Genomic DNA, 21,515 nt, shown 5'->3' on the forward strand with positions numbered 1-21,515 from the left:
TTTAGGACATTCTCAATTTTCCACTACCGTAACAGTGTTTTTTCAAAAACATTCTGCCCTTGCATTATAAGCAACAAGCAAAGAACAGAAAGAACAACAGGAGTAATAAAGACTAAAAGGATATTATTAGATACTTAAAAATCCAAACAGAGGAGCTGGAAAAGAAACTATAACTCACCTGAGCAGCAATAAACTGTTTCAGTCCTTCAACTGTCATCCCTCTTCTCAGCACACCGCGAACCGTAGGAAATCGTGGGTCATCCCTGGGAAATACGGCAAGTTTTAAGAACCAAGGAGACATTTTTAACGTGTAGGTGCAGAGAGTACAATATACCTTATTGCGTAACATTATATTCCGTTTGTTAAATATGTGGACTAAGAGCTGGTTATAATAATTAGGTAGATCATAATACCACTGAGCCCAAGTTCATGGAAGAAGAAAGCTGCTTACTAGTCAAAAATTACTCAGTAAAAGAAATGCACTACTGGAAACAGTAAAAGCACATTTGAAAAAAGACACAAAGGTGACATTTTCAAATACAGAAAACATATGCATTACAACATTTTTATTTGCTTTTTGCTTTTTATTTAACAAACATACAAGATCCCTATGCTACATATGACCATGAGACACAGATAAGAGATGGTTAGCCTCTCATTCATGTACAAATACACTTTATAAAGCCTTTTGGGTTGTAAAAAATATACATGTTGGTTATTAATATTCTGCAGAGATCTGCAAACTTCAGTAAGTTTGCAATAACACCCTTTGTATGCGGCCCAAGGTAAACTTCCCCTTTATCAAATTCAGCTCCACAGTAAAACAGTCTAAAATCACATATTATTCAATATATACTTAATATGTGTCACTATTACATGATACTAATAAAAACTAATACATTCTTGTTAATTCATGTAAAAAAAAAACATTCTTAGGCTTGTAAGTATGGTAACCCAACTGAACAGGTTTCATTTACATGGATACATGCCTCTAAGATGACTTTAATTTTTATACTCATCGTTCTCATGGAAATCCCATATAGGTTATTAACGTGCTACAGAAATTTTCAAACTATAGGTTATTAATGTGCTACAGAGATTTTCAAACTTTTTCTAGTCCCAAACATAGACTCCATCTTTGTGCCCAAACATGGGCACTCCATGTTTGCTGCATTAAAGCAAAAGAGAGCAGTACCTGAGAACCTGGATAAAATAAAGACAAGAACCAGAAACCCTATAGCCTATCCATTTCAACCCCTCCCTTTCATCTTCCCCACCCCTCAAAGCAGTTTAAAAATTAGTGATATACCATGTCCTGACTTCCTCTCAAAATTCTAGATAAGAGCAAACATACCATCCGTCTACTAGTCCTTCATTGACAAACCACGTGAGCTTTCTTTTGGATAGCACTGTGTTGTTGAGATTTAGCCGACTATATTCCCAAATGTATGGTTTTCTTAGGCCTAAAGCTTCAATAATCCAGTAAAACTGTTCATCTCTGTCATGGTATTCTGTTGTTCTCAGGGCATGTGTAACACCTTCAATGCTGTCAACTATGGGGCAGGCAAAATCATATGTCGGATAAACACTAGGAAAAAAAGTGAATATGTTGAAAATCAATGAAGGATTTTACCCTTTTCACCTCAGATTAGGCATTATAAGCAGCAGTACTAATTTAAAACATAATTCTTTACAAGGTAAGAATTCCTTAAAAACCAACAGGTGTTATGACTCATAATACTCAAAGTACATCAAAACATTTTTTTTAATCAGACTTTGAGGACAATGCATCAGTTACCCACTGAATACTCAAACACAAAAGCAAATATGCAACTTAACAGACAATTGGATACTGGTGCAGTGAATTCTATAATCATATTCCTGTAATGGCCAATGTAAACCATGGTAAGAAGCAATAATAATTTCAAGGGAATTTAGCTTTTCAATATCTTAAATAATCCCACACTCAAGTAAATCGCTAGGTTTAATACTTTCATAAGTAAATGCATTCAAGAATAGAATGTTTCCTTCTCTGTCAAGTAAAAAAGAAAATTAGGTTGATTAAAATTCCATTTAAGATGGAATAGTCTTAAAAACAATTTCTGCCCAAAATAATGTACACAACACATATATTACTGCATTATGCCTTCTAATTTTTAAGATACAACTTCATTAAGATGCTACTGCACTATGCTTTGCAATTATCTGATACTGAAAATGTGTATCCAAATTTACTTTTCAAATGTATTCAAAGTATCTGTTCAGTAAACAAGGAGCAATTGCCCTGTTAAAAATGAAGGACATATATATACACACATGAAGTGTTTGTCCAGATACAGATACACATACCTGTACCCACAAGTGTAAAGAAAGTTATATTAGCTACTCAGGAAATCATTTACATTCACCAATCTCTTCAGAAGTTACAATTCAGCATTTGTATGTAGTAGGCTTCTTCAAAGTATAAGAAAATATATTCTGTGGTTACTTTATAAATTAATGGCCAGGTGGGGGAGATTTAAAAAAAAAACATCTATTAACCTGAAAACCACACAGAAAACTAACCAAAATTAGAAAAAACACGATACTTTCTTGTTCATATTTCTTTAAATCTTCTATCATGTTTACGAATAAACTTATGTCTAGCAAAACCAAAGTTTATAATAGGAAAAGAAGTATCTTCATCTAAAGAAACACACCACAGCATACCTGATCAATACATAAAATGCAACTTTAGGCAGACTCAAGGACTTTTATAGATGGAAATGATCTTAGACATAACCTAGTATAACATTAATTGATAGGTAAGTAACGAGAGGCTACATGCTTTACCGAAGGCCACGAATGAACAAAGATCCAGATCTCTTGACTATTCTGCAGCTACTCCCTACTCCATGTTCACAGAAGCATCAAAGCAAAAGCATAGTAAGCTACCGAGCATAATGAATGAAATACACCTACTTGTATTTATTTCCAGTTCTTGGGTGTGGCTGAATTTTGCAGCGATAAAGCGTTGGGTCCCTCATGCACCCATTGTTACTACTCATGTCAATTTTTGCTCGCAAACAGCAGGACTGACCAAACTGGCTTCCTTTTTTCATTTCTTCCCACATTTGTAGATTCTTCTCAACAGCTATAAAATGATAGTTACACTATAGTTTATCTAATGTATTACTCATCTGGTTGAATTCAAATTATTTTAACAGCCTTATAATTTGACAGAAATTTTCACATTCTGATTTTATAAGCACACTCCACGAGTTTAAAAGTAACGTAATAGTTCCAATATCTGATACCAAGAGTAAATGCATTTTTTTTTTAATGAAGAAATTCCACAAAACACTTAGGAAACGTACTCTCTCTCTGTTTTAGAAGTCAATACATTCCACTGATGTAGCACTGATGAAGGGTAAGAGATGATGTCTAAGGCCTGAAGGCTTCTCTCAGCCAGTGTTTTCCATGTTCCCATCATGGCACAACTGGCCGGTCAGTCGCCCCCTCCAATTTAACACTGGGTGTTGGAAGCAGAAGCGTTCTGTTCCTTTGCCACCTCACACCCATGGGACAGACCGGTTTGACCCGGCCCAGGCATTGATACTGCAGCACATGCCCATCTAATGAACACATCTCTGGCTGAGAGCCTGAGCCCCTTGGCTCCCCAAAAGCACCTTCAGTCATTCCAGCAGAAAGCAGGATACTCTTGGATCCCCAAAAATGAGAGATGATAGAAACAGTGATACAAGTTTATCCCAGGGAAAAAACTCTATATCCCCACTGACTACGGTCCTACCTATCTCAGGTAGGTACCTGCTCCATATGAATAAGAAAGAACTGTTAAACAATGATTCTCTGTGGAATCTACTGAAGATACGATGGACACTTTACCTGTTCTCAAAGAATCAGGTTAGGTCTAAAAGTCCAGTTGTTAACTATCTCTGAAAATGTAGAGAAACATTTAAAAGGGGGTAAAAAAAAACAAAAAAAAAAGACAGACTTCCATAACACTTTGAATTTACTACACTTCCCAAATGTGACACTCAAGATTTAAGTATAGGGCTTCCCTGGTGGAGAAGTGGTTAAGAATCTGCCTGCCAATGCAGGAGACACGGGTTTGATCCCTGGTCCAGGAAGATCCCACATGCCACGGAGCAACTCAGCTTATGTGACACAGCTACTGAGCCTGCACTCTAGAGCTCACGAGCCACAACTACTGAAGCTGCGTGCCTAGAGCCCGTGCTCCGCAACAAGAGAAACCACCACAATGAGAAGCACGTGAACCACAACGAAGAGTAGCCCCCACTCGCCACAACTAGAGAAATTCCGTGTGCAGCAATGAAGACCCAACACAGCCAAAAATAATTAATTTAAAAAATATATATGTATACTAAAAAAAGACTGGATAATAAGATTAAAAAAACTTAAAAAAAAAAAACATTTAAGTATAGTAGTGTGGAAGTTCCGGAACATAATTACAGAATAAAAATTGCCAGACTCAGAAGCTCAGAACAAGTAATAACAAAGATATACTTTTTTGTTAAGTGATATTTCAGACATAGGGTAGCATCAAGCTTACATATTATATTCACATTTACTCACACGCTGACAGGAAGATGTGGGTATGGCTAACATTATCATCAAACATTCTAATTAGAAAGGCTAAGTATTTAAATTGAGAGAACTACAAAAAGCTGCAGAAGGAATTACATGGAGTGAATGCAGTGCAAAAGACTACAGGTAACAAGTGAGATGCTGGGGGCACACACATGCTAACGAAGTAATAACAACGTAGAGATGATAGAGAAAGAGAAAAGGTTTCTAAGAGATGAATTAACATATGAAACATATTTCCAAACATGTTTCAAACCATCATCTTTCACAGAAATCATTTTCTACTGAAGCAGAATACAAGAAGAATATCGATTAAAATATAAAACACTAAATGTGCCTTACAGTTTTTTCTCTGTTTGGATTCTATCCTCTGCTCACGTTCTGCTTTCATCTGCTCAGCAGGAGTATCATCCACATAAGCCTTCCCTTCCTGAATTAGCTTCTCTGCATATTTCATTATAGTTTCAAAATGATCCGAGGTGTAAGTAAATTGATCTGGTTTGATATGCAACATTGCAACATCTTCCAAGATAACCTGCAGTAAGAATCCGAAATAACCATCAGTTTATCTTTCGCATTTTCTTTTGTATTTTCAATCCTTGACACTGCATTTGGGCAAATGTAATAATACACCATCAGTCTTACAGAGCCTGGAAATGGCTGTGGAAGCTGTATGATATTAGATCAGAAAAGAAAAAAAAAACAAACAAACAAAAGAGAGAGATATTCATTATACTAGCCTCCAAATTTTCAGCTGAGAAAGCTGATCTCATGGTGCTTTCCATTTATTCTGGAAAAGCTGATTATTATTGGTCATGCTGACAATTATTTGCCCTCTCTTTGAATATATTACAGTGCTTCTAAACAGATGATATAAGAGGCTAGGAAACCTTCACATTTTCCAATACCTACTTAGTGTTCGTTTCATTCATAAAATTATATGACAAAAAGGAAACCTGCCTCTAGTGACCAATTCATTTAAGAAAGTGATACTTGCAGGAAAATGTAACACTTAAGTAAATTCTACAACAGCTTGAGGAGGAAAAAAATAAACTGACGTTTTTTGGTATGGGAGCTCAACAATTCTTGGCTTAGGTCTCAGGCAAAGAATATAGAGATGAGCAAAAGAAGCAGCTATGAGAACAAACTTAAATTTTCATACCATGAAGGTACCAGGTCACCCTCTAATTTTAATCAACTTTACTGACAAAGGGTCATCACTACACCAATTACCTTCTCAAAATCTTCCTTTTCTTTTTCAGGATTTGTGTCATCAAATCTCATGATCAGTTTCCCTTTAAAGTTAACCTGGTAGTGCTGGTTCAGAAGAGCAGCTTTCGCATGCCCAATGTGTAAGTAACTAAAACAAAAACATTTTACAAAGAAACTCATTAACATGTTTTAACTAAATACTTAAACTTAACCTTTTCGAGGAGATGAGAACTAAACAGAAATCCTTCTAGTTGGTATTCCAAGTCTTATTTTATTTGCTAACAAGAAGTACTGTAATAGAAAATCTGCCCCTGAGGAAGAAAAAAAGACTACAACATTTATAAAATAATCATAAGAAACAATTTCATATGTAAACTCTCACAAAGGAATAAGTTATTTACAAACATTACAACCTTAAGGCTAATCTGTATTTTCCTTTTTTTTTTTTTTTTTAACTGAGGAATGAAAGGTAATTTAGTTAGAGGAAAACTGCTTCCAAAACTGTTTGCAATGCTACACAGTAGTGGATCTTTACTAAGACCAGATGCTACTGAGAACTGGCAGCCCATCCATTGCAAACAAGACAGAAGCACCTCTGAGGATGCCACTGTGACTGTGACAAATAAAAGAGACATGAGAATTAGAAAGCCACAAGAAAGCACTTTACTTCTCTAGGCTTTAGTTTTCTCAGAAGCCAAAATGAAAAGATTTTAACTAAATGATCTTGAAGGTCTCATCCAGTACCAATATTCCACAGATCACAACCTATGAAAACACTATTCTGTTCTATGGGCAGCTGACCATTACATAGAATAAAATAAATCAGAGGCACTGTTAATATTATTACATATCAACATCCTCCTCTATCAATGAAGTGGGTAAAAAGCAATATCCTAAACCACTATTGTTGAAAATACACTTTTCATCAATAACAGCAGCCACAGTTGCACTGCTCTACAGTCACCTGGTTTCATGCACACCTCTGATCTCAGTTGATATCAAGAGCTCCGGGAGGGAAAAGTACAGTGATATGCCTTTATATCATTTCTAAAATCAGTCTATTTCTTTAGATAGTCACACAGCATTCTAGGTCAATGATTCAATTTTAAAGAGTTTATATGCATAGGTTAATGCAGACAAGTACAATGCAATGCATTTAGGGTTATTCAAAACTTTCTGCATAAAATAAAGCACCATAAGTAACATCCCAGATGAGATCCTGGAAGAGAAGAAGGACATTAGGGAAGAACTAATGAAATCCAAAAAAGTATGGAGTTTAGGTAATAACTATATATCAATATTGGTTCATTAATTGTGACAAAGGTACCATAGTAATGTAAGATGTTAGTTAACATTAGGGAAAACTGGGTACAGGTACAAGGTAACTTCTGGGGTTTCTTTTTTTTCCTGCAATATTCCTATAAATCTAAAACTACTCTAAAATTTAAGGTTTATTAAAAGTAAAACAAAGGACTGTGAGTTCTGAAAACGAAACAGAAATACTTTGTGCAGTTTTCACTGAAAGTGTTACACCCAATAACATGTTAAGAAGAGAAAAAAGAAGACTAATAATCACTGACTACCTACTAATTGACAGTTAATGTGCTTTACATACAGGAATTACCCTTAAGAGGTGTGATGAAATCAAACTATTACACTTAAAGATACTATCTCTGAATCTAAAATAATGTGTGCAATTCTAACAATTCTAAACCTCAGAAAAGCTAACAGGACTATAAAATATTCATAAGATAAGTAAAATAATTGGCTCAAGAGACAACTACATCAGGAGAGCTAAAGAAAAATATGTTCCATGCTGCATTAGTTAGTACTGATGCTATATTGGGCTTTTCCCACACAAAACAGACATAGGCACATAATTTTCAGTCATATGGATTCTAGAGCCAGACAGCGTAGGTTTGGATTTGGCAAGTTGCTAAAACGTTGTATGAATCAGTTTCTGAAACCATTTGGAAAACGAGATAATAACAGTGCCTTCTTCACAGGGCTGACAGGATTAAACAAGTTACTACACGTAAAGTGCTTGGTAAGTACCTGCACATAACAGGTGCTATCTATGTGTTAGCTATGAATACGAATAAAAGGCAAAATTCAAGCCTTCTGGCCTTCATGAAAGACACAGGGAAAAAAAATGATTAAAAAACCAATTATAGAAGACTTGTTTTGCAGTATAAGGAGATATGATCAAAATTATGTATGTTTTTAAACCTGAACACTGACTTATATTCCAAATTCCAAAGCTGTATTCAACTGTTGGACTGAAATGACATAACTCACAACAAATAAACATATTTTATACAGTAAATAATAAATATGAGGAGCTCACTATTCCAAGAAGTGAGAGTGACAGAAAATATAAAAAGATTCAAAAGGGACAAATGTTCAAATAGCATAGCTATAAACAGCCATGGCTAAAAAACTAGCTTTTATCAAACCATTAAAGTCACTACCCAACAGAACAACCATGACCTCTCACACCAAGAACACAAGAGCAGAATATTGGGTGGTAGGGACCTAGGATATCTGAGGGAATTAAACTATGTAAAATAAGTATTATTTATGACTGACTCCACTTAGCTATCAATCAATCATTTAATGATTCAGTCTGTGTATTTCCCAGAACCGTTATTTCCCCTTCATCTCCTTCTACCTGTCCTTTATTTCACCACCTAAATCGGCAAACTTAGAAAAGCAGAGAGAAAATGTGGAATTCTAAAACTGGCTTGCTGTTAATGGCACTTATAAAATAGCTTGTGAAGAACTATATTAAGAACGGCTAAAATAAAATTGTTTCCTTATCTGCCACTTCCTACTGTCTACATACTCCATTTATCACAGATGGGTAAGAATTTGGCTATAGAATACAAAATCTGAAATTAAACAAAATTTGGGGGAAAAAAACCATCTCATGCGTAAAATATGACACAATACTTTCCCAATGGCTAAGTTCCTGAGGCTAACTGCTTTAACAAAAGGCATTTTATTATATTAGCATCACTGGAAGGGTTCTTTTACAAAGTTCGTCCAGCATGAGTCACAGAGACTGACATGTGCAAAGGCAGAGACTGCCCTCAGCCTTGGGGAATGCTGGGCAAGGACCCAGGCAGACCCATGCCGGTGGCTCCAGCCAGAGCAGTCCTTTTCCCTAACAAGCTAGTCATATATTATTATTTTCTATGGCTGCCAAGAGTGAAAAGGGTTTTGAAACCTACTAATAGTGGAAACAAATGAATAGGAATGGGCTTTTCAGGACTCCACTTACTTTATCTGGGAAAAAAAATAACTTAAAATACGTCTACCATAACTTCTTCTGCTAACTGAAAGGATTGCTCAGGGTACAAATACAAACCCTTATTAAAAGATACCCCCAAAATCTCAAAATGTAAATAAAACTTAAGCCTTTCTATTAATGGATGTTTTTCTATTTACAATTAAAATTCTGCCTGGAATAAAATTAAAATGTTATTTTTCCTATTGCTTTATAAGCAAAAATTACAAACTTTTTATAAATTAACTATCAATAATTTTAAAACTATTAAGATGTTTAGAATTTTAACTCCCACAATTAAAATCTTACTTATTTCCTTCTGTATATCAACCTATTGATTTTTAAAGTATTTGATAACTGTCTTAAAGCTTTTCCACTAAATGTATCCAATTATAAGTTATATTTTCTTACCCACTAGCCTCTGGAGGAAATCTGACAGTAACCTTTCCCATCTCAGCACCTGGAAGCTCAACAAATTTCCCAACATCTTGCTTTTTCTCAGGTACCTGAAAAGCAGAACAACAACAACAACAAAAATAGCTACATGGTTAAATGCTTAAAAAATAAATTCATTCAACAAATACTTACTCAGTACCCACTATGCACCAAGCATGGTTATGAGAAAAAACTGGCTAGAATACTGTCCCTGCACTTGAAGATTCAAAATCAGCTGAAGTTAACCAACAGCATTTAGGATCATCAGGAAAATGCTTAAAAGGAGGCAAGAACCAAGCTGCACCTTGAAAAATAAATGCAAATGTATCAGATGGAGAGTATACCAGGGCAGTCATTCTAAGAAAAGGAATAACAGCACAGGTAAGACTCAAAGTCAGGGAAAAGCAGTGCAATGTTAGGAATGCATGTTGAGTGGGTAGGCAAGACGCTGACAGTCGATTAAGTCCAAAACATGAAGGCCTTTATAAGGTTGACTTTTATGTTTCTGGCAATGGGGAATCCTCAGGGGTATGGAATTACTTATCTGTATTTTCTAAAACTATACCCAGTACAGTGCAAAGTCTCAACGAGAAAAAAGAAGAGACCAAAAAAAAAAAGGAAGTTCAGTGATGAGATTATGGTCTTAAAACAAACTGGGGGTAATGAGGTCTCAATAAAAATCAACAGCAGTGGAGAGAGAAAACAAATCTATAGATACAAGAAATAATAATGGAACTTGTTGACCAGTTAGAGGTGAAAGTGGTGAATACTTTCTCAGAACAACTGAGGTGACTGTGGTGTCTTTACCCAAGCAGACAACAGTTTTCAAATTGTACTGCATCGGAGTAAAATTTGTAATATGTAAATATGTGAACATATTCTCTGTAATATGTAAACAGATCAAAGTAGAGCGACGCTAACTGGGGGGAAGGCCTTTTTCTACGGTATTCAGTGTCACATCTTCCTACAGAATCAACAAAAAGGCTCTACAGAACCCCAGGACTCAAAGGTCACAATGGTTCAAAACCCAGAGAATAGAAAATCTGGGAGGAAGAAAAGATGGTATAGTTATAAAATAATTTTAGTTACTTGGACTTTGGATTTCCTAAGGGACGCACACTAGATGATCATAATCATCTAGAAATATAATTATGAAGATTAAGGCTTAACGTAGGCAAGCAGTTAAAGGCAAGCCAAGACTCAACAATGACAAATTCTTCCAAGAAGATCCTTTTTAATTGATCAGGGAAAAAAAAAAAAACAACCAAACTATGAACATAATTTTCTTTTCAGATCTAAGATCTCAGGCAGACAAGATGTGAGCATTAAAAAAAATTTTAAATGCTTACCACTTTAGCTTTGCTTGTTGAAACATTCCACTTGGTACCTACTGACTGGAAGGCCTGCTGGGCTTCAAGAAAACCAAACCAGCGTTTTACATGAACTGGAGCTTTGTTCTGTTCCAACTGTTCCTGCCATGCAGCATTTCCTATTAGCAAACATAATTTTAAAACCATTCAACATATCTGCAAATTCAAAAGCAAAGTTCCAGTCGTGGTTAATTTAAGTAAATGAGATGGCTTAAAGCTGTGCTTCTATAATGCAATTTTAAAAATCTGGGTACACATGGAAGTGATTTCTAATACTTCAACATATTTTAAGAATTCACAAAAATTAATTTAAAGTATTTTTTCATTTCAGTTCACTAGAGTGAATCCTAAATCCTGCCCTCACCGCTGCCACACACCCACTACAAGGCCAATGCTACATTTCATAATTGAGGAAAAGCTTTAAGTGGATCCACTAGAGAACAAAATAAAAATCAGGATCAAGAAGTAGCTCTTTTCTTCAGTTGTAATATCAAAAATGGTACTGAAGGAAAGTTTACATAATTCTTTAGCATCACAAAGCTACCTCCATAAGATATTATCTTCCTTTTATGAACATTAACTCAAAAATCAAAAGACCAAAATGTCATAAACCTACAGATGAAAAGTTCTAGCTAGGAAAGTCCTTCATTTTACATTGGTTATTATTATAACAATTTAATTTAATTTGGAGAAAAGGTTAAGCCACAAAAAAAAGTACAGAGAGGGAGTTCTCTGGTGGCCCAGTGGTTAGGACTCCATGTTTTCACGGCCGAGGGCGCAGGTTCAGTATCCCTGGTCAGGGAACTAAGATCCTGCAAGCCGCGGGGTGTGGCCCAAAAAAAAGGTACAGAGTATATTAAAGAAATTTTAAAAACGCTCACATAACCCAGATTTAAAGAATGATAAAACATTTTGGCATATTTGCTGCAGGGTTTTGTTTTTTAAATAAACTAACAAAATTCAAGCCCCCTTTGTGTCTCTCATCAATCCCATATTCTGACTACTCATAGAAGATGGAAAAAGTGATCTCGCAGAGAAACAACTCCAGCTCACCCCGCCCCCCACACACATACTGAACAATCAGAAACAACAGTAACTGGAGTTAAGTAATGGCTGAGACAGGAAAGGTGCTGACATAAATGGGATGAGGAACAAGGCCAGCTCCAAAGGCAAGAGAGGAGCTGCAGTGGCAAGATGGGGCCAACCTCCAGGGACAGCAGAGGATGGGGAATTCCTGTAACCAGAGAGGAATAAAATAGCCAGGGAGGTCGTTCCTTTGTGAGAAAGTCCTAAGTGACTGCCATGAGGTAGATAGATGCTCATATACGTAGAAATATATGTACTTCTTATCCAGCAAAATATTAAATAATTAAAATAGAAATTCTTCAAGAAGAATTACTGATACCTTTTAGGGTGGCCCAAACACATAAATCTGCTAAGCTCAAGGAGTTTCCAACTAAGTATGTTCTCAGAGATAGGCAATGACTGAGTTCGTTGATTGCAGAAGTAAACAAATCACATGAAGACAATTTTGTAGCACTAAACTCCAACCAGTGATCAATCTGTGAAAAGAAATGCATCCCAGGGTTTAGAGTTAAACAACCAAGCAAACAAACAACCTCAGTTAGAACCATGCCTGTCTCATCTCAATTACAGAATTTACCATTACGTGGATTTAACTGTAATTGCCTGGGATCTAAACTGGCACTTAAACACATATGGTTATTTTTCTCTGTTTTCTTTTTTTTTTTTTTTTTTGCAGGGGCGTGAAGAGGCACTTCAGGGAAGAAGAAGGAAAATATGAGAACTGGAAGCAGGAAGGAATAACGAGCCTGACCGAATGCAACAGACAGCACCCAGCCGAACAGATTCATCCACTTGCGGAATTTAAAAGTAAATACTTGGAAACTATTCTTTGTATTCTGAATTTTGTAAGATTTAGAAAAGTTAGAGCTGAATACAAACAGGGAAAAAAAAGGCATCTACCGTGCCGTATTGAAAGTTAATCTACTACTGCTATAGCTAATAAGGTATATACTTAAAAAGGAAAATGTGTGTGACCCTGGGCCCTTGTAACTTTTCAAGAACTGCTGCCTCATCTGCCAGGTAAGAAAGCTGCATAAGATGACCTTTGCAGTCACATCCAGCTATGAAATTCTAGGAATCCAGGAAGAGGAAGACAGCACTAAATGACCCAACAGCTGGTATGGGTTTGAAAGTGCAAACTTAGGAGCTAAGACTTTTTTTCTGAAAATAAAAACAGATGAGAATTCCTTAACTTGGTCTCTGATTAACACTCTGTTAATATCCTTAAATAGAGTAATAGTCCATAAGCCAACAATAAAATGAAGTTCGCAAAAGAGCCAAAGCCTAAATCAAAACAAAATAAAACACACCCAAGGAAACGTTCATTCCTTACCTCAGTATGTTCCAACAGGTTAGAGCCATACAGCCCAGCTGTAGTTGCAATTCTAGCCAAGTAGCGAAGTATGCAATTTATATCCGTGAATACCACATTTCTAGAATATATAAGTATGAGATAAAATATTACTGTGGCTCTAGCAAATCAGTAAGTCATGAGACTTATGAAAAATGTAAAAATAGAAATCTTATAAAAGATACAAATATATGCCACGTATTTTCTAGTATAGTAAAAAAAATAGATCTAATTTGTTCTTTACTCTGTTCTATCAAATTCTAATTTGTTTTGAGATGTTCAGCTAAATCCAATAATTCACTTCAGAGTAGACTATCTACATGATGTTTCATCTTTCTAAAACTATTGGTTTCTACATGTCTATTCAGTGGTGAAAATAGGAAAATTGGGATATCGAGAATAAAGTGATTTAAAATAAATCAAGGCAATGAAGCCAAGGATATACCATCATAAAGAAGCTGGTTTTATCAACTTGCAGGTAAACATGGTAGATCAAACCTCATCAAAACTGATCCTATAAGGAAAGAGACTAAGGAGAAGAGACAATAGCAGTAAAATTTCAGAAGCTAGAAAGCAGATGGAGTTAATAGGCCTGAAAAAACTGAATCTTAACTGGACAGTGGACAAAGCTGAAAACCAACCCAATTTAAATTTTAGAATCCTCTAAAGACTTACGAATCAATGAAACCAGGTATCCTTGGAAGTGAGAGTGAATTGGGACTAAAATAAGGAGGCTTGGTTGAAAGTCTACTTAAAAATCAGTCAGAAACACAGATAGCTCCAAACCCTATGCTGCAGAGCTTGGCTACTCCCCTTACCCAATCCTGGCAAAAACCGGAGCCTTATTCTCTAAAGACTAAAACAGAGGGTCTCTCAAATGGGGGAAATCTGGCACAGGTGCAAGTTGGGCTATAGAGGTAACAAAGAGAATAAAAGAATACACGTATACTGGATGCTGAGATCCTCAGCTTTCTTCCCACCCTCAGCTCCCAAAATATTCTGGCACCAGCTCTCCTTCACCTTCCGAACAGGAGACTGAAAGTCATCTCTGGATAGATAATCTGATCCACCCAGGAAGAAAAGAACCAAGGATGCTAACACCAGAAGTTCCTTCAAATGAGCAGCTCAGTCAGATCGCCCCAGAGTAAAGCTCAGAACTGACAGGCTCACCTTGGAGTTCAGAACTTGTAAATAGCTTTACTCTCCCAGTCAACATCTAAGAAAACCATAAGAAGTTACCAAATATCTGAAGAAAGCCTTTAACTTAAAAGGTAGCAACCAAAACAAACACACAGATGTAAACTGAACAAATCAAGGAATAGAAAACTTTAAAAGTAAGTGAATAAATTTCCTCTGAGCAATGAAAAAATACAGTGCAGGGCTTCCCTAGTGGCGGAGTGGTTGAGAGTCCGCCTGCCGAGGCAGGGGACACGGGTTCGTGCCCCTGTCCGGGAAGATCCCACATGCCGCAGAGCGGCTGGGCCCCTGAGCCATGGCCGCTGAGCCTGCACGTCCGGAGCCTGTGCTCCGCAACGGGAGAGGCCACAACAGTGAGAGGCCCACGTACCGCAAAAAAGAAAAAACAAAACAAAACACAGTGCAATCGTAAAATAAGAACAGGATACTATATCTAGATAATAAATAACAGAAAGCTCAGATACAAAAAATGTAACAGCAAAAACAAAAACTCAATAGAAAAACAGAATAAAAAAAGTTGAAGAACTCTCCAGAAAGTGAGGAAAAATGAAAAAAAAAAGGAAAGTGAAGGTGACACTTTAAGAAAATAAGAGGACAAATCCCAGCACCCACATAAAGAACAGAAAATGGAAAGTTATCACAGAAAATATTTTCTAATTCCCCAAAAGAGGATTTCTAAGTTTCCACATTAAAGGGAGCAATCAAGCACCCAGAAGAACAGATGAAAAATAGATCCAGACTAAAGCATATTATTGTGAAATTTCTAAATACTGAATCCTAAGGGAAGAAGTCCGCAAACTTCCTGAAGTCACGCAGAAAAGATAGGAATCAGAAAGGCTTCAGAAGAGAACAAAGCAAACAACAATAATTCCACGGAAAAGTAAAAATTGTACATGAAGAGCAATCATACATACGTTGTATACATTGCATACATTGCCCTTCCCCAATACAAGTCCTTCTGTCAGTTTATTATAGACCATTTAAACCATTTCAGAATTCTGCATCCTGCTTGAGAATACCCTTGAAACCCTCTTTCAATGTGGTCCAAATCCCACCATCTGGCAAAATATTCTTAAAAGGACCTGAAACCATGTTGTGTTTATTCCTTAGTTTCGTTAAACAAGAGAATGTTTCCCTTCCCAGTTCTTTTAAATTCTTTTCAGTGGGTTCCAAAAGAAAGAGATAAGTCCGAGGGCACGCAATCTTCCCTATATCCTGGGATGCAAATAATCCTTCTTAATCAAGAACATACAGTATATGCTCATTACAGAAAATTTTGAAAACACAGAGAAGCAAAAAGAAAAAAACAACCCCACAATTCCAAAACTCAGAAAGAAATAATATTAAAAGTGCTGTATACTTCTCATTTTTTTCTTTGTAGATATGTAATTTTACATTTATGTCTTGCTTTTTTACTAACATTAGATTATGAACATATCCACCATTAAAAATTCTTCATAAGCCTTTTTTTCACAGATGCCTAATATTCTATGCTGTGGACTTACCAAATTTATTTCCTATTATTACTGATTTTAAAAACTTCCAATTTTCCACCAGAATACATTACAACAGAATTAAAAACCCATATATATAAATCCTTCTGTACATCTCTAGTTTCTTTCTGACAGATTAGATATATGATCAGATAGTGTGCTGACAGATATGTCTCTGGATATAGTTCTTTTAGAATGAGGAAGAAAGTGTATTTCTTTTTAGGGACCGTTTACCAGTTAGCAAGTGAAACAAGCATAACATTTAATCCTAAATATTTTAAAAATGCTGTTCAGTACTGAAAACCAGATATAAAAGCACTTACTCAGATACATGAAGAATATTCTCTTTCCCTTCTTCAACAGAAATGCTGACGTTGTCTTTCACATGTTCTACTGCCAACAAAGCTCCTAAAAATGAGATGAAAAGATTTCTCTTTATAAACAATGTGGTATTTAAAACCTGAATCATAAAGCAATGAGAATGAGTCAACAAACCAGTATTAAGACCTGCAAGGGGTAAACATTTTTCCCTAGAGTCTGTAGACGCAAAGTATGGCCTTCTGGTCTTGGAGAAGTAACAAACCAGAAACCATTCCCTGGCATAATCCAACTGCTTTTGAATATACTCAGTGTCCAGTTAGGGACACTGAAATTAATCTTTCCCTCTCTCGGGAGAAAAGAAGAAATTAGAATAGTTCCTTGTATAAAAGCTATTGTTGATAGTATTAGAGTGATTACTATGTGGTGGGGACTGTGCTAAATGCCTTACATGCATTATCATTTTTAATCTCTGTAGTAACCTTAAGAGGTAGGCACCTTTATCTCTGTTTTATAGAAGAGAAAACTGAGGCTTGGAGGGGTTAAATAACTAGCCCAAAGTCCTTGATTAATATGTGGCAGTCAGGATTTGAACGCAGGTCTACGGCAGTCCAGAACTCATATTCTAAAACAGTGATACGTGCCTCTCAACACATCATAAAGTTTACTAAATATTCATTAATCCGTCGTCCTTAATTTATCTAAGATGGACAACTGGTAACCAGATACTGGTTTCTAAATACCACGCTCCAGTGGAGACAGGGCTGTGGTAGGGAAGGTACAAGATAAACCTGGAAAATTTCACTGTGCTAGAAAGCAAGAAGTACTCAAAGAATGATAAGAGATATGCCAAAAGGACACAGAGGTCAGCCTGGAGGGGCTCCCACTGGCAAATAGAGCCAATTTAACCACTAAAGTAAATAATCTAAGTTTTAGAATACCGACACCAAAGAATCCTATACAGTAAAATTTGAAACTGAATTCCTATTACAGGCAACAAGATAGATGAATCTCAAAGAACTATCTTATGTACAAAAGAATAGTTTCATATGACTCAATGTATATGAAGTTCTAGGAAAAGCAGAAAAAAATAGTGACAGAAAGCAGATCAGTGACTATCAAGGGCCAGAGATGGGGGAAGGGGACTGCCTGCAAAGGGGCATGAGGGAACTTTCTGAAGTGAGGGAAGTATTTTATTTCATTATTTTGGTGGTTACACACTGTACACATCTGTCAATCAATTTACAACTTAAAACTGGCAAACTTTATTATATGCAACTTGTAACTCAATAAAACTAATTTTAAAAATAAAAATTTTTAACTTTAAAAACAGAAAATGAAAAATAATTCAGAGTATAACCCATTAAGTATATTTTGCTATGAATTTTTTTTAAACGAGAAAAAGATCTTCTCACAAAAAAATGCCAACTAATACATGTGGAAAGAACGGCAGAATGGAAGGTCACCATCCGGCATCATCTTAATCATAATCAAGTTGGGCAGGAAGCACCAACGGATGCTGAATCCAGTGGGTAAAGGTTTGATGGGGGAGTGAAATGTTTACATGGTACCAGAGCATCTCCACACAAAATGCCTGTTAACTGCAAAACGGAAAACTCTGCAGTGGGGAAAGCTGTCAGACACCATCTTAAGTACTCAAGATTAGATCATCAGTAATGGGAAAAATTCAGGTACCAATTATTGGGCTGCAATGAAGAACAACGAATTGTTTCTATGCTATTTCTGCCAAAGATCTGTAGCCTGAATCTAGTCATGAGGGACCATGAAACACCTGATCAGGGGACATTCTTTAAGTAAGCGGCCTGTAATCTCCAGAGAGGTTAAACCTATGAAAGACTAAAAAAACCATCCCAGATTGAAAGAAACTGGGGAGACGTGATGAGTAGGTGCAAGGTATGATCCTAGATTTTGATCCTTGCACTACGAAGATGGATGAATTGTATCAATGTGTATTTCCTGATTTTAATGGTCCTGTGAAGTCATATAGTTTTCTTACTTAAGAGAGATGTATACTGGAGTATTCTGGGGTGTTGAAGCATCATTACCTGCAGTATGCTCTCCAAAGGCACTGGAGAAAAAATGTTCTTTGTTCTATTCTTATACCTTTTTAAGTGTGAACTTATTTTAACATTAAAAAAATGGTGCATGCATGTAAAATAAGGGAAATTCTCACAATGCAATCTGTTTTTCTGAATGTTTCATCTAATTATATTGATTATTTAAAAACAGAATGTATTTGAATTAAACAATTGGGAACAATTAAATCAAAAACAAAAAAAAGGAGGGAGAGAAGCAAATAGAAACATATATTCTATAATTGGACTATAGTTCATAATGACAACAAATGTCTTTAAGACCCACTTCCAGTATACTGGCAGATGTGATTCTCAGTATTCACTAAGGAAACAGATCTATCATATTCAGGGTGATTTTCTAAATTACATCAGTAAAAACGACAGCTATTTATTGAGTATCTACAGTGTGTCAGGAACTTGACCTGCAGTCTCATTTGATTCTGGCAAGCAACTGTATGTGGGAGATATTATTCCATGTTTCTCAAACAAGGAAACAGTGGGAGATGCCAAAAAAGGAATTGCCAAGGTTCCACAACTAGTGAGTGGCAGTCAGGATGGACCTGGTCTCCAAGAAGCAAGTGTCGTTGCCCTTAACCATGAGGTCACACTGTTTAGTGCTTTCCAACTGCAGAATCAAACCCAGTTCTTTCAGAGTTCAGTGATTTGTGTGAGGTTAGCCCATAATTACTTGAACCAATATGCTAAAAGATCATTTTTTAAAGTATTTTAAATGGCTATTAAATTGTGTTTTTTGTTCCAACAGACACTAAACACCCTGTCATGAGAATGTACTGAGTAATCATCAGCCCTATGTGGGCAACTGTATCTAAAAGTCTAGGCCTCTCAAACATTAGAAACGTACTTGCATGCATATGTTAAGAAATGCATTAGCAAATATGAGCTCAATAAACTGATTATTTTGTGTAATTTCTGAAAGCAATGGAAAAAAACAGCAGAAAGTCTAAGCTATCTATCCATAGTAACCTTGGCCACGTTGAAAATGCAATTCCAAATCGAATTTAAGATGTATCAGGAAGATGACAAGTCCGACCTTTTCTCTGACGTTTACTACCTCCATCGGATGTGTAGTAAACCAACCCCATCAGTCCGCAGTGTACTTGGGTGTTCCAGCAATCACCCTTCAACCTTTAATTAATATAAATGCAACCTCGGTTAAAATTTTAAATGCTTCTACGACCATCTTCCTCGTTCCCTTTGAACCCAATGAAACGTAAAGAAAAGTTAAGTCAAGGGGGTTGAAGATCTTTTCTGAGGACGAAGGAAGGGAGGTAAAGATAAGTGGATTTAGGGGAAAACGCTAAAAGAGGGGGAGCGAAGTAATGGGATTTCAAGTTTTAAAAATGTTATTTCTACGTCCGGTGCTCGGTCTCCAGTAGACATCATTTCTAAAAGGGAGAGGAGAGTAAGCTGGGAGTCATCCCTCCGGGAGAGAAGGTCCGAAGCTGAGCCTCGGGTGGCCCTGCCCCGGCTCACACAGCGCCTACCTCCACGCCCCAGAAAAACGTCTTCAGGAGCAAATCCACCTGCCAGGGACATAGGGCGAGGGACGCGGAGCCTACCCCGTGTACACTTCGGGGGTGAGAGGCAGGCCTAACCTCCCAGACCGTGACCGTCACTGCGCCAAGACTGGGCGCGGCGACTTTCCCCTCCCCGCACCCTCCCGGGCTGATGCAACCCACACAGGTTGGCGGCCCCGGGCCCTTACCCAGCGGAGGGTCTCCCGAATTCACAGTCAGACAGAGCGTCGCCATCTGCTCTGCTCCGCCGGTCTATCAGCGCGCCTGCCCTGCCACCCGAAAACACCCCCGACTCGCCCAAGGCGAGAAGGTGCAACGTGTGCGCACGCCTGACGCTGCGGAAGCCTTCGCCCCTCCCCCGCGCCGCAGCCAGCGTCTTGGCGCACAGCACAGTGCGTCATCACCGCCCGCCGCAGCCGTCTGGCAGCTGCTCCGGGGACCTTCGACCGTGCCCCGGGCATCTAGGGTCACGAGGGCCAACGTGCAGTTTCAAGCCGCTAAAGGGGGAGAGACGCTGAAACTCACGACATTTTTCGACAGTTCGTAAAGCGAGAAAAGTAAGTGGTAAGACGGTTTCTGCAGTGTGATGGGCGTTCACCGGAAGCCCAAAACAAAACGCACAAACGGGTGGTATACTTGAGGCAGGAGATAGATGGGCGCCCCGCCCCCAGGGTGATTAATTGGAGTTCGTTCCCTGTGGACAGAAACCCCGAAATACCAATAGCAGGGCAGTCAAGAGAGGAGGCTGGGCCCTGCGCAGGTAAAAGATAAGAGACCACCTATTTCTCTTTCTCGAAGTCGAGGAGACCTTCCCGACTAGAGAGCTCCTTGGAGGTCAAAAGGGGAGTGATGCCAAGCTGCCCATAGGCCTCTTCGCTGGAATCCATCTTGGCTGAGAGATGCGTGTGCACATGGGAGGAACGTGAGATAAACCAAACATGGACTCAGAACCAGGAGAATCAAAATGATTGGCCAAAGGGAACCCGGAAGAAATGCTCCTCATTAGTGATTTAAACTACGCCAAGGGCACGACTCTCTCAGAGTCCTCCCGTGTGTCTATCCACATGTACTGTACTCTTTTCCTCCTAATAAATACTTTACTTGTTTCACTACTTTCTGTCTTTGTGGGAATTCTTTTCCGCAAAGCCGAACGGCCAGGGTTTTGTCACTGACCACCGGTCTAATTGCTAGGATTTGGCGCTCTGTGACCCAACCTCAATCTCTGGCTGGAAACCGAAACCCTGCTTCAAGCCACTGCAGGCCGAGGCCACCAGAGATCATACTGTTGGGGGGCACTGTATGTAAACACAAAAAAAGTCCTGGAAGCATGTAGACCAACAGCCATGTTTACACTGGGGATGGGGGAGGTTTTTCTCATGTTTCCTCAGTTCTTTCAAAAGAAGAATGTATTTTCAAAAGTGATTTTCCTACTTGAATAATAAAGGGTTTATTTATAAAAGGCAGTGCTAAAAGCCATTGCCCCAGTTTGTCTTGGCTTTGTTTGCCTGGGCTGTGCAAGCGT

General features: G+C 37.7%; 1 protein-coding gene across 2 annotated transcripts in view; it reads right to left on the reverse strand.

Moving 5' to 3' along the window:
- Positions 1-20,422, reverse strand: part of EPRS1 (glutamyl-prolyl-tRNA synthetase 1) — a 68,523-nt gene extending 48,101 nt beyond the window's left edge. For both annotated transcript variants that reach the window (XM_030868332.3, XM_060298480.2), the window contains exons 1-11: positions 20,182-20,422; positions 16,365-16,449; positions 13,334-13,433; positions 12,320-12,476; positions 10,894-11,033; positions 9,521-9,615; positions 5,842-5,968; positions 4,951-5,143; positions 2,962-3,133; positions 1,355-1,588; positions 179-263 (exon numbers count right to left, since the gene is read on the reverse strand). In XM_030868332.3, the coding sequence (XP_030724192.1) occupies positions 179-263; positions 1,355-1,588; positions 2,962-3,133; positions 4,951-5,143; positions 5,842-5,968; positions 9,521-9,615; positions 10,894-11,033; positions 12,320-12,476; positions 13,334-13,433; positions 16,365-16,449; positions 20,182-20,227 (1,434 nt within the window). In that variant the 5' untranslated portion in view covers positions 20,228-20,422. The remainder of the gene's footprint in view (positions 1-178; positions 264-1,354; positions 1,589-2,961; positions 3,134-4,950; positions 5,144-5,841; positions 5,969-9,520; positions 9,616-10,893; positions 11,034-12,319; positions 12,477-13,333; positions 13,434-16,364; positions 16,450-20,181) is intronic.
- Positions 20,423-21,515: the final 1,093 nt, after the last annotated feature.

The sequence above is a fragment of the Globicephala melas genome, chromosome 1 (genome assembly GCF_963455315.2).
Source record: "Globicephala melas chromosome 1, mGloMel1.2, whole genome shotgun sequence".
In the NCBI taxonomy this organism is placed as follows: domain Eukaryota; kingdom Metazoa; phylum Chordata; class Mammalia; order Artiodactyla; family Delphinidae; genus Globicephala; species Globicephala melas.